Source organism: Panicum virgatum, chromosome 6K, assembly GCF_016808335.1.
Source record: "Panicum virgatum strain AP13 chromosome 6K, P.virgatum_v5, whole genome shotgun sequence".
Classification (NCBI taxonomy): domain Eukaryota; kingdom Viridiplantae; phylum Streptophyta; class Magnoliopsida; order Poales; family Poaceae; genus Panicum; species Panicum virgatum.
The window spans coordinates 29,815,906-29,829,673 of NC_053141.1; the positions used below are offsets into that span (position 1 = coordinate 29,815,906).

Here is a 13,768-nt window from a genome sequence, read left to right on the forward strand (position 1 = left end):
TCCAAAGAATGTTGGTATGCTATTCTTCAAACTTTGCATTGGCAACCTTTGTTCCCCGATCGGGACCCCTTTTCTTTAGCAGAGTGGTGGTCAGGGGCCAGGAAAAGGTTACCCAAGACTGACCGTAGGTGTTTCGACTCCACAGTCATTCTCATCTCGTGGATACTTTGGATAGAACGTAACAAAAGGATTTTCGACCACCGTTCTAGATCAGTACAGCAAATCCTCTGCTCCATTGCTGATGAAGCTGTTCTTTGGACACTAGCAGGCTACAAACAAGTTGAGTGTCTACCTGTAGCTCTAGGTCGTCTTCCTGGTCGCGAATCTTTGGCTGTATTGTAATTTTTTCTTTCTTTGAGCGGGGTGGCCCATGGGTGCTCCGCAGTGTAACTTAAACTTTTGTGTGTTTTTCTTCTCCTCCTCTTAATGAAACACGTGCTCAGGCACGTTCTCAAAAAAAAGATAGACCTCAGTTGATCAGAAGGAATTTGTTTTATTAGAAGTCAATAATAATTATGGAACCTGTTGTTCGCTGTCACAATTGTGAAAATGACATGTTTGAAGTTGCATATCTCCTTTGGTGAAGGAACAAGGAAGCTGCATCATATTTCATTTGGAAAGTACTAAAACAAACAAGCTGAACGAACAAGCTTAGCTTCCAGGGTTTGTAGTATTTTATTTGAAAAGTACTAAAACAAACAGCTGAACGAATAAGCTTAGCTTCCATGGTTCGTAGTATTTTATTTGACACAAGACACAGATTCCTGCTTGAGTAAGACACAGGGTACACAAATTTTACAGGTATAAGGGAGGACACAGTCAACCTTGAAGCATTGCTTGAAGATGCAACAATCAAACGTGCCGATGGAAGCAGCAAATCAGAATACAACTACATCGTCTGTAAGTACACTTTTACGTTGCATTACAAGATCAGTATGGATGAATTCTTGATTTCAAAGTTTAAATTGACACACTTTGATGGCAAAAAATTCGTAGACTCCACCAGTGCCGACCACAACAAACAGGACTAGGTTTGAGCCACCTCGCCAGGTAGCAAGAACACATCAAGAGGCCGTGTGAGTATTACTTTCACCAAATGAATCCATGTGCTGCAGCAAAAAGTAAGAAAAAAAAGGATCAGATCATGACATAAACCTTGCATGCAATATTTCTGCAAATATATATTACTAGGGCATGACAGTAATTCAATTTTCTATGAAGTCAACGGAAATACATTAGCTAAACTCACTTTCTGACCGCACGCAATATCCTTTCGTAATGCAGGGAACATGTAATGCTCACAGAAATTACTAGTCCAGATAATGAACCGGTTCAGCCTAGATCAAAAGGATGCCGTTAATAAAGCAGGTTTTGGTTCTTTACTAAATTTGAAAGAGACTAAATTAGAAGAGATCTATGCAAGGACATTGCCGACAGTTTTAACATCGACACTGAAGAGTTCATCATAAATGGAAAGACTCAAGTATAAAAGATGTTCATCATATACACGGCCTTCTAGCCCAAGGCGATGAAATAAAGGAACCTCCACAAAAGTATGTACCTGGTTTGTTCGAAAAATACACATAGAAAAATAAATCTAAAATCTATTGGCAATACTTACTAGCAAACTAAAAACACTTTCCCTCAACTGTTGATGATCTCAATGTTCTTAGGTGAAAGGGCTGCAAAACCGTATCAAGCATCTAGAGAAACTAAAGATGGAGACACAAACAAAGTGGCAGGATGTTAAGATCAAAGAGTGGCATGTCATTGAATGCATCAACAGGAGAATACAGACCAACGAGTAGGCTGCGCATTTTCAATTCGGCAAACAAATCAGATGTTACATTGCTATTTCCTAACTCAAAAAATAAAAACTACTCTCACAGTTCGTCATGTGGGCTATTCGTACTGAAATTCATGGAGCTTTGGACAGGAAGTAGATTGTCCACCATATTCACCCAGGTACCTTTCAATGTTCAAATAACATGTACCAATCTATGCCCCATCTTACACTATAAATTAACCACTATTTCTATTGGTAATGCGCAGAAGGATATTACTAATTTTAGGCTCAAACTAGCGGTCACAATTGTTGACTATCCGTGGAACAAGGAAAAAGGTAGTCATGGCTACAAATCTACCGATGCCGAGGAGACCTACAAGCTGGAAGACTGGAAAGATAGATTTAATTCCATGCTTCTTTTTATTTCAACTTCAAACTTTCTATGTTACTAGCAGTATGAAGCAAACAAAATTAGCATTTACACAAACATGGTATTTACATTGTTCTTCCAGGGGTATATATTTCCTAGCACAAAGAGAAGCACCTCTTGACACTGAGTTAATTAAGGATAATATCTAGGGAGATAAGTAAAGTTGAATGATGAAAAAGGAGGGTTACCTTATTTCTTACAAGTCCAGCAATCTTTATAATGCCACATTTCCTCTAATTATCGTGATAAAGACACGAATACGATGCCCGAATATTTGGCCCAATCTTTCACGGTAAATCGAAATCAATCAGCAGTTTTGCAGTCACAGCAATTAAGTTGGTATTAGTTTATCCCAACAACCAATCACAGATCCAAAGATATATAGTATAGAATTCTCTTGTATTTTAATGTCTCAACTAGCAATAGCAGCCGTATAATTAAGCTCAGGCAACAGAGACGATATGTGTAACAAGCTGATTACAAGTTCCAAGAAATCCAATCGAAGTAGCAGAAATAATAGATGGAGTTCAGCTTACAGTGATATCAAGCCAAACCCTAGATAATTTCTTCCACCTGTGCACGAAGACACGATTAGAAGATGGGGATCCACTGAAGAAATCCGGAGCAGCGCACCTAGGAAACAATTCCTGATCACGCACTCAGTCACAATCTGGAAGGATGGCAGGTAGATGAAAGAAGGCCGCCAGTGCTCTTGCTCAGGACCGGAGGCAGACCCTCGACGAAGACACCGTCAACAAAAAGGAACCCGTCCCTTGATACAGGGCCATCTCGTCGCCAAATATACGCACGCAGGAGCATGACTTGAATTGGGCTTGGATAAACTAGTACTATAGGCCTGACTTGACCCACTAAACCAATTGGGCTCCAGTATAGAGGAAAGTGTACGCAGGCAGCAAAACAAAAAAAAGAAAAGGACTTGGACTTGACCACATATACAAAATCGAATACAACCCAAGCTGCACTCTACCAAATAGAGACTCACGTCCAGGAGTATATATTAAAATAATACGGCAAGCTTGCTAATGCTTTCAATTAACAAACTGAATTAGTTAACATAATAGCATGAGGGCCTCACGTTGAGTTTTCCTTGGCCGGAACTTTCTCTTGCTTGCTGTGAAAATGAGCTCCCACAATTAATTTCTTGCACCATGGCATAACGAATTCTTCCTTCATATTATTTTTCTTCAAATCAAATAAGAATGAACAAATCTTGATAGTAGACATTGTCAAAGAATTACCAGCTGAGATATTTAAATCATTGCATAAATTTTTAGAATAAATATTTGAAGGCCTCAAGGTCACATCATATCGAGAATTTTTATCAGCTACAAAACTAACAAGAGCAATATCAGACAATTATACTCAATAGCAAAACCAGCAAATCCAGCAATTGACCCGTCGAGGGTGCCGGCGCCGCCGCGGCCGCCGCCGCTTGCCGTGGTGGCGGAGGAGGAATGGGCCGCGTCGGTTCCATGGCGGCGGCCGACGGTGGATTGGGCCCCCAATCTGGGTCTCGCCCTTACCCGATGGTGGCATGGGGCCGACTTCACAGATCTGCGAGCCGAGAGCGCCACCATTCCCGTCAGAGGGCAGGGGTCTCGGGGGCCGCCGCCGCCAAGGACTCAGCGACCGAGCGGGGGACCGATCCGATTCCCTGGCAGTAGCGAGCCGTCGGCACTTCTCAGCGGCGATCGTCGGCCCTGGGGGTGAGCCTTTGCCCGCCCTCTTCGCAGGGGCGCCTCCATGGCGAGGAGCGCGGCGACCGTCGGCCCTGGGGGCGAGCCGCTGCTCGCCCTTCTCGCAGGGGTGCATCCATGGCGGGGAGCGAAGACTTCGCCGGCAATGGAACCCTACTTGCTGACGGGGGAATGAGACTGAGAAGAAATGAACAAGAGATTGAGAAAATAGAGAGAAAGAAAAATAATAATATAAATGAATGGGTATAATAATTATCTTTTCCATTGTACCCTTATACTACTTATACTATCTAAATATACTACTCTATATTGCTTATCAATATTTTAGTGGTATAGATAAATCTCAACCGTCCGATGTTTACATACGAGCCCTTCTCAAATGGTAGTATATAGTCGTATTTGTGCACCATAAAAGACCTTGGAGGTTTCTGGACTCTCCGACAAGAGCTTCCTCCGATATAACGGGCACAAGCACTGTGCTCCCTGCTCCGCGTCCTCCTCCGATCCAACGGAAGTTACCACCCCAACGGTTGCCAACCGTTTCAATTTTATATTGATTTGTAAATAGTGATATCAAAAAGTAATGTATTTTATTCTCTCGTGGCCAGTTCATATAGCTATGAACTTATTTAGTAATAAATGCTATAAAGATTACTTGTGCAGTATATGTGGCCAGTCCTTAAAACTATATTTATTTTGTGCAGTATATGTGGCCAGTCCTTAAAAATTTATTTATCGTATAAGGACCACTTTTGTGGCACATTGTGATCGCCCTTAACGTACTACGGCGGAGGCTTCCAGACCCCACCCAGGCACCCAACGCCAGATAAAATCGCTCGCCCCCATTATCGGGCGCACGCGTCTTCCCTCTTCCGAACTCGACGGCACCGTCCCGCTAGCGAAACCCCAACCCTAATCCGTCTCCGATCTCGCCCGCCATGGCCGGAAAGACGAAGGAGTTCGACGGCGCCAGCCCCGCGTGAGTCCTCTCTCCTCCGCATACGCCCATTGGGTCTCTTTTTGCCCCGCGGGAACGGTATTCGCTGAATTTTGTGCTCTTTATGCAGCAAGATCTTCATCGGCGGGCTTCCCAAGGACACAAGCATGGGTAAGTGCGGATCCACTCCTGCTTTGTATTTTCGTGTATTCCGTTGTTCGTTCTGGCGTCTTTTTGCTTGAATTAGCTAGGATTTGCTCCTGTTAGCTCAGATCTGGTCGCTAGTTGCTTGTAATGGCGTTTAGTTGATCCAGTGGAGATTAATTGATTGTAGAATTCTGTGTTTCGTGTTGGCTTGTGGTTGCCCTTACACTAAGTAAGCATGTCTAATTTAATTGCGGAAGCGCTGAATTACGTTTTTGCTGTTTTGTTTAGTTGGGACGAGGAGCTACTCCTTAAATTTCTTGTTTGTTGAGGATTTGGTAACGTGGTCAGATTGGGGATGAACTAATCCTGTCGCTATGTCGAGAAAATTGGATTTTTGACTCTGTTCGTTGGGCTTCGCGAGTTCGACACTCTCAATATTGACTTCGTAAAATTGACACACTCTTTATAGACATCTTGATTTCCTTGACATTTTCATTGTTTTAATGATTTTTACTTCCTTTTCCCACTAAAACCCTAAGGGAAGTGACTAATTTGCCCCTACATATATTGTCTTACTTAGTTGCCTTGATTAGGCAACCACGCCAGCCATCGTCACGGCGGCTCGTGTGTGCGGCGTTGATCCCGTCCGGCAGCTCACCATTAGCATCGTCGATCCCTCCGGCAGCCCGTCGATCCCATAGGAGCAACTTGAAGTGTGAGACTAGTACTGAGAAGAACTACGTAACAAACAGATGCAAGCATGTTCAGTTCAGGTATGTACGTACCGAGGAGGTCTCTGATGATGGCTACATCGTTGCTGGACGGCGGCGGCAGTGGACGGCAGCGTTGTAGACGGCGGCCTGCCGGACGGATCGACGCTGCAGACGGTGTGTTGCCGGATGGGATCGACGACGCAGTAGTCGGCGAGCAGCTGGAGGGGTTGACGGTGCTAATGGCAGGCTGCCGAACGGGATCGACGGCGAAGACAACAAGCTGCAGAACTGCCGTGATGATGGCCTGGCAATTGACAATGGCTGGCGTGGTTGCCTAATCAAACCAACCAAGTAAGGCAATATATCCTAGGGGCAAATTAATCTCTTCCTTAAACTTTTAATGAGTAAAGGAAGTAAAAACCATTAAAACAATGAAAATGTCAAGAAAATTAAAATGTCTATAAAGAGAGTGTCAATTTTATGAAGTCAATATTGAGAGTGTCAAACTCGCGAAGCCCAACGAACAGAGTGTCAAAAATCCAAATTTCTCCGCTATGCCCCTGTGATAGAAATACATGGTTATTATTTTGCTCTGCAGCGCTGCCATATCTCTAAAACACAAAAGTGCGTCCTTCCCCGGACAATCCTCTAGCACGTCATCGCGCCACGTCGCCCTGACAAATTTGGGCTGTCCGATCAGGAGATCAAATGGCCAATCCGAACGGGCAGCCTCCTGAGCGTCACGCCACTGTCCCGGAGCTCTCCGCCGAGCTCCTCCCTCCACCCATCCTCCACCGAAACCAACACTCCAAACCTCTCCCCCTCACCCCCTGGTCCTCGCCGAACCAAGGCCCCATCGCCCAGGACTGTCAGAGCCTCGCCGGATTGCTGCCCATCGCCGCAGCACCTGCTGCTCCGTCAAGCTCCCCTCTCCGGCCGTCCCCAACCCCAAACCGACCCACCAAGAGGTAGATCGCAACCCCTTGGTGCTCCTCCACCCCTCCCCCACCGCCGGAGAGCCTCCCAACGCCGGGAATCGAAGCCCCTCCGCTGCAGCCCCACCTAGGATGACATTGCAAAGATTGAGGTCTTTCTAGGGTCGTGCATAGAAAAAGCTGAGGGCCATTCTATTTGTGAAGCTAAGTTTCAGTTTTTTGAGTTAAACCTGTGAACTTCCGAAATTCATATAAAATCATAGAAAAATCAGAAAAATGCAAACTAAAATGTTTTGGATTCCTTGCAACTAGATTTACAACTTTGCTTACATGACCATATTCACTTTCTACATAGTTTTAGCTCTAGAATAAAAGATAAGTTTATTAGCACTTAATTGTATCTCAAGTTCTGGGCATGCGCCATTGTTTTCACGGTGGTAAGACAAGGCGCGGCGACCCACCCCTTCTGGATGCCTAGGCGAATAAGGCGCGCGCAGCGAGGCGACGCCATATGAGCAGCACAAAACCTAAGCGACTAGGTATTTTTAACTGAACAACATGCACATGCAACATGCAACCTAAGCGACTAGACATTTTTAATTGAACAACAAGCACATGCAACATGCAAACAAACACACACCACACATTCACACAAGCTATCTACTTATATATCAGATTAACAGCACTGTAGCAGAGCAGAGCACCAATTGAGTAGAGAAACTAAGAGCAGAGCAGAGCACCAATTGAGCACTAAAGCAGAGCAGAGGAAAAGGAACCTGTCTTCATGTGATGCAGATTGAGCATCAATCGAGCAGAGCACCAAGAGAGCAGCCATGGCTAGATCAAAGGCTCGGAGCAGAGCGCCGCCGGTGAGGATTCCACGTACAGGCGTCCGACCGCTCTCTCTCTTTCCCTCCCTCTCTCTTTCCCTCTCTTGTTCTGAATCCAAGCCAGCAACAGAGAGCCTCGCGGTGGCAAGTATTGGCGCGCTCCCGCATGCGCAAGCTCTGCTCTTTCCTACACATGATTCCCGGGCGCGAGCTTCCCTACCGCGCGCCCCCTTTTTCAGCTGTGGCCCGCGTGTGCCCCCTCGCCAAATCTCGCGCGCCCCCTCGCCCAATCGTCTCGCGGCGCCCGCCTTGCTGCAGTCGGGATGCCAGGCCCGCTTAGTCGACGACTGACGACGCCATATGCAAAAAATTCATGGCGCCCTGGACGCCACAAAAATTTTACCGCATGGATGACTAGGCGACGCCATAAAAACCATGGCATGCGCTAGTATTCTTATGAAACGCCCAGGCAAGCTGTGCCTGTGACATTATGGTGACAAGTTGTTTTATCCCTGTTGCTACTAGTATTTTTCTTTTAACTTGGCGTCTCTTAATTTATGGTGAAATGTTGTTTGTTTACGGATGTCTACGTTATAAGTTTCTGAAGCAAAATCCTAAAAGCATTCAGTTATATGTACTTGCATATTTTTTCTGGCATATTATAATACATGGCTTTCTAGGACCTACATTTTGTATGTATTTTGAGCTGATCAATTTGGGTATGTGACATGTATATTTATTGAACTTGCTTACTTTGTGTTTTGGAGCTGTATTGGAATTTTTTAATATTGTATATGAGTATGTATGTAACTCGAATAATCACTAGTCATCATGGAAGATACTAAGTTACCCTTAGTTGCATGTTTTATTCTAGGACCTTCAGTTTGCAACTAACTGCTTTACTTATTAACTTGCAGGTACATTCAAAGAGCATTTTGGGAAGTATGGGGATATAACTGATGCTGTCATAATGAAGGACCGCTACACTCAAAAGCCCAGAGGCTTTGGATTTATTACCTTCGCAGATCCTGCTGTTGTTGACAGAGTGATTGAAGATGATCATGTTATCAATGGAAAGCAGGTAAAACTTTTTTGGTTGTCCTTGGTTTAATATATATATCTTGATATTTGCTCACAGTACATAGCAGGCACTCTCGTGTATAGTTAGAATTCTCATTCACTGTTAAAATTCAGGTTGAAATTAAAAGAACTATCCCCAAGGGTGCTGCCCCCTTGAAAGATTTCAAGACAAAGAAGATTTTTGTTGGTGGATTACCCTCTGCTCTAAAAGAAGGTATACATGTGTGTATTATTGGCTGCATAGTAGCTAGCAGCTCTAATATTTTGGATACTAAGCTGAAATTGCCAACATAAATTGATTTACAGATGAGTTCAAGGAGTTCTTTTCAAAGTTTGGAAAGGTGGTGGAGCATGAAATCATTCGTGACCATGCAACCAACCGGTCACGTGGATTTGGTTTTATAGTCTTTGATGCAGAAAAAACTGTAGATGAGTTATTAGCTAAGAAAGGCAATATGATTGATCTAAATGGTTCTCAGGTGAGATTTCACGTAGTGCTTCCTGAACTACGTAGTTTCGTACAGTTGGGACTGCACACAGCAATAAATTGTGGCACTCTAGTTGTGTCTTCTGTTTTTGTTGCTTTAGTTGCACTCTTATATGAGTGGCGGGTTATTAGCACTCCGTTCTTGGAAGTAAAACGTTTTGAAAGGAAATATAGGTTGACTTTCTTGCTTTGCTGTAGGTGGAAATCAAGAAGGCAGAACCAAAGAAACCCTCTAACCCACCACCTCGTTCAATTGATAGCGAACCTAGGGGCCGTCCATATGCGGACAGTTATGATGGATTTGGCAGCTCCTATAACTATGGTGGTAGTTTTGGCCCCTATAGATCACCTGGAAGTTTTGGTGCTAGGCCTGGCGGCTACAGTAGTGCTTATGGTCCTGTTGACTATGGTAGTGGCTATGGTGCATATGGTGGAGCATTAGGAGGAGGATACAGGGGAGAATCCTCACTCTATTCTAGTCGTTTTGGTAGCACTTATGGAGGAAGCTTTGGTGGCGGATATGGTGGTGGTGGCAGTTATGCTGGTGGATTAGCTGGTGCTTATGGGCGTGATGCTGGGGGTTATGGTGGTTCTAGCTATGGGCCTAGTTATGATTCTTCAGGTGCTAGTGCTGGTTCTGGTGCTGGGTATGGCACAGGTGGACTCTACGGTGCTAGGACAGGCTATGGTAGCACTGGTGGCAGTAGTGCTGCTGGTCGTTACCATCCATATGGAAGATAGAAAAGCATCAGAGGCTGCTGTTTGCTAGAGAAGCTTGCAGAAGATCAATTCTAGATGTGTTTTCAAGAGAGATTTGTCTGCATCTAGAAAGGCCTATTGAAGTTCAATATGCTCAGTTTGCTGTACTACTTTTAGATAAACTTGTAGAACTTAAAGCCACTATTTTAGTGTTTGGAATTTAAGCATACTTAAGACTGCATATGCGCTTTTATAGATAGACAATTCAGTGACGTAAAGCTAGCCACTAATTTAGTTTGTGCTCTTGAGATTGTTGTCTTTTTAGGTCTTTTATGGTTAAACCTGATGGTTTTATGTGTTGGTTCTTTGTTAGAATAGATGATTTCCTTGTGTTTATGAAGATTGTTGTAGCTTGTCTGACTTGCCATTGTTGATGGTGGTTACTCCAACATAAGCCTTGTTTCTTTAGGTTCTTGGACATAACATATATGTGTCCGTGCTGATGATTGTCACATAAGTTGTATTTGGACCGAATTAGTCTGGAGATGCTCGTAAAGGGATTTTTTTTTACTTGACTGCTGTATATGTTTTTGATGCATGTCTTTGTTATTTGGAAAAGACATAAGTTGTATATGTTTTTCCTTTTTTTGGTCATTTGGTTGACCTAAAAAAAGTGGTGGAATCAAAATGAATTAAGAGTGAGACGTTGGATGATGCATCGTGGCATTTAGGGATGAAAACGAATCGGATATGGACGGATATTACTGATATTGTGTTTGTTTTCATATTTGTGTTCGAATAAGGATATTGTTAGTTTTTGTCGGATAAGATTGTAATGGATATCGACATCATAAAAATATAAGTTTTGAGCATTCGGATACGGATCGGATATTGGATACTCGGAATCGGATACGGACGGATAAAAATCTTTCCAGACCGGATTGAATTCGAATACGGTCGAAAAAAAATCCGTACCATTTACATCTCTAGTGGCATTACTGTGTTTTTGTTGTGTGAACGTTAGTCCAAAAGCTGTCTCTCCGACTCTAATAGTTTCAGTTTCTTTGAAAGCCAATTTTATATCATTTCGCATTTGCATGCGATTTAATCGTGGGACTAAGAGCCATGTTACTCCACTGCGCTTTTTGTCGTCGGTTGGTTACGTTCACAACGATGATGATGATTGACTACACTGGCCCACATCTGTCACCAGACCAGAGCAATGCTGGAAAATGGTCGTTTGCGATTTTACACCCCTTGGTTCTTGCATAACAGACCCCGGTGAAGAACAAAATTACATTGAGACCCACACCCTGTTACTCTTCACTCTTTGGTTCAACTTCTATCATAGAGGAGCCTAATAGTTACTAGAGTAAATTGTAGTGGTAATGGGCCATGATCCTAATAGTCTCTTCACAGCTCACCATGTCCCTTAAATATTTTAGCTCAAAATTATATAGAATTAGAGCTCGACCCTTTTAAAGCCCGACTTTTAGATTCTCTAGGCCAAATTGCAAGGCCCTTTACCATCTCTATGTACTCCAGTTTCTAAGCTTGTCTTGAGATTTCACCGAGGTCCATAAACTTTCAAATCGTCCACCTGGATCCTTAAATTTTATTAAATGTAACATTCAATGTCCCAAACACGCCACACAAGCGTTCGAAGCTGACGTGGGACATTAGTGTGTTGACCAGATCAGCGTTAACATACTTTTTGGCGACTCTGTTGGTGTGACCTCATCGGCTACTATGGCCGATAAGGTAGATCCTGCTAATGTCAATGATGTCAACTACAATGACATCCCAGAAGCGGACTGTCTAGCGTTTGAAGAGAAGCTCAAGCTGCAACAGGAGGAGGCCAAGAAGCACTTGCTCTCCTGCTACGGACTCGGAATGAGGTGATTAAGAAGGCTGAATTCACCAGACCTCCACTCGAGTCTGCTTCCTCTTCCGTCAATGTAAGTTCTATTCCCAAAGATGCGTTTGATCAATTCTTGACGGAATTTGGGAAGAAATTCGAGACTTCACAAAAGATTACGCAAGATATTTTACAAGACCTTAGTGACCGCATGGAGAAGATCGATAAGGGCAAATCTGTGGATGCTGCTTATTCCACTAAAGATCTTACTCCCAATTCGGCAGCACCTGCATCTATAATTGAAATAGAATATGGAATGCCACCGAATTATTTCGCTGGACAGACACCACCGCTAGGGCCGAACCGACCAGACCGGTCGCACCAACCGGTCAGACCGGTGCCTCGGCAGCAGGAGTGGTCAGACCGGTCAATCCGACCAGTCAGATCGGTGCCATGGTGCTGGCCTCAGCATCCACTCCTGCACTTTCTCCAATTCCATGTTTGGCTGCCCCTGGCCAAACAACTGATGAATTGGAGGGCTTTGTACCGCCGTACACCACTAAATCGTACGGCGAGCCACCTTTTTCACCCGCCATGACACAAGATGTTTGGGATGATTTAATTAAGAATAATCCTTATTATGCTACACAGACGATGAGCACTACTGATCCAAAGTAAATCATCTCGCTACTAATGCTCAAACATCAACTAGTGAAAATTATGAGGCCGATCTAGCTTGGATGAAAGCAGATCTAAGCAAGCTATTTAGAAATGAGCTGAGTGTTGGCGCTCCTTAAGTACCCATTTTACTATATGATTAGGAGTTATTTTGGTAAATTCTTCGGGATGATTCATGCACTAACCTGCCACTTGGCACCCGAACTTGACCGTTTTCGATTTTGTCCTGGATTTTGAAGCATGTTGCATTTTGACAGGAAATTGGACATTTTCGGAGATGTTTTGACACATGGTTACAACTGGGCTAAGATGAGGAATAAGAGAAAGATTCAACACGCGAAAGATGGGACCGAAAGGGGCCAGAAAAGGCCCAGGCCGGCCGGCCTGGAGTCCTTGGGCCGGCCGGCCTAGCCCTTTTCGGAGTCCAATCGATCTCGGTTTTCTTCAGCGCGAAGTATGCGTCAACCCTAATCTGTGTTTTACCAAAACCGCCGACTATATCTGCCTATAAATACCCCGAAGCCGCCGTCAAAGAGGAGCATCCAGGGAGATCGCAGAGATCGCAGAGAAAGAGCATCCAGAGATACATTCGAGTTAGACACAAGAGAAAGGCGACACCGGAGGCCTCATCGTCCCTCGGCGCCGCTGCAAGTTGGAGGACAGCAAGGGATCCATCCCTTGCCGGAGATTTCATCACCATGATCGACTACGCTTTGCTTAGCTTCATGGGGTAAAGTCCTCGTTTGTTCATGGGGTTGTAAGGAGATCTTGAGTTGTAATTGCCAAATCCTTTATTAGATTGATCTATCACGATTCTTGTGGATGATGTTTTGATGCCTAATAGTTCGCGACTTGGCTTTGAGTTTGCTTTGCTCTTGCATGGTTTACTTAGATTACATCAACTATCGTGTTCTTGTTGATTCGTTACCGATTATCCTCGTGTAGTGATAGTATGCGGGAGGGAAAGGTTTTGATCTTAGAACACACCTTTGGTAGATTAGATCCGTTCTTCGTTGCTTGGCGATTACATCTCTAGTGATCCTAGACCCTATGGACAAATGCTCTTCATATCTTGTGCACACATCTATCTTTGTTCACTAGTCTAGATTAGATTAGATTGGTTAGATTAGATCTATTTCACACTCATACACTCAATATAGATCTTTTACCAACATCATTAGTGCTTAGTTAAGCATAGTAATACACTTGTTCCGTGGATTGATAAACCTTGGGGGAATACTTTAAGGGAAAAGCTACAGGATTCGTGCGCTTGCGGTACGTAAATTGGCGCTTTAAGAAGCGTCAACAAGCTTTTCTGGCGCCGTTGCCGGGGAACAAGCGATTTTGCTACGTTTAACTTCGTATTAATTTTGTTGGTTACTAACACCTAACCTTTTCCCTAGGAAATTTTTTGTTTTCTTGTTTTTGTTTTGATTGTCTAGATGGACCATCTCATTCAACACGTGGAGG

The 13,768-nt window shown here is 43.9% G+C and overlaps 1 protein-coding gene and 1 long non-coding RNA gene across 2 annotated transcripts; one reads left to right on the forward strand and one right to left on the reverse strand.

Annotated features, from left to right (window-relative positions):
* Positions 1 to 809: 809 nt before the first annotated feature.
* Positions 810 to 4,117, reverse strand: LOC120712177. The gene is made up of 2 exons (XR_005690741.1): positions 1,250 to 4,117; positions 810 to 1,109 (listed from the first exon to the last, which is right to left on the reverse strand). It is a non-coding gene; the product is annotated as an uncharacterized LOC120712177 (long non-coding RNA).
* Positions 4,118 to 4,733: 616 nt separating this feature from the next.
* LOC120712180 (heterogeneous nuclear ribonucleoprotein 1-like) lies at positions 4,734 to 10,330 on the forward strand. Its single transcript, XM_039997897.1, has 6 exons — positions 4,734 to 4,913; positions 5,002 to 5,042; positions 8,414 to 8,577; positions 8,691 to 8,790; positions 8,883 to 9,055; positions 9,262 to 10,330. Exons 1-6 carry the CDS (start codon positions 4,873 to 4,875, stop codon positions 9,802 to 9,804), a joined length of 1,062 nt encoding a protein of 353 aa, XP_039853831.1. The 5' UTR covers positions 4,734 to 4,872; the 3' UTR covers positions 9,805 to 10,330.
* The last annotated feature ends 3,438 nt before the right edge of the window (positions 10,331 to 13,768 follow it).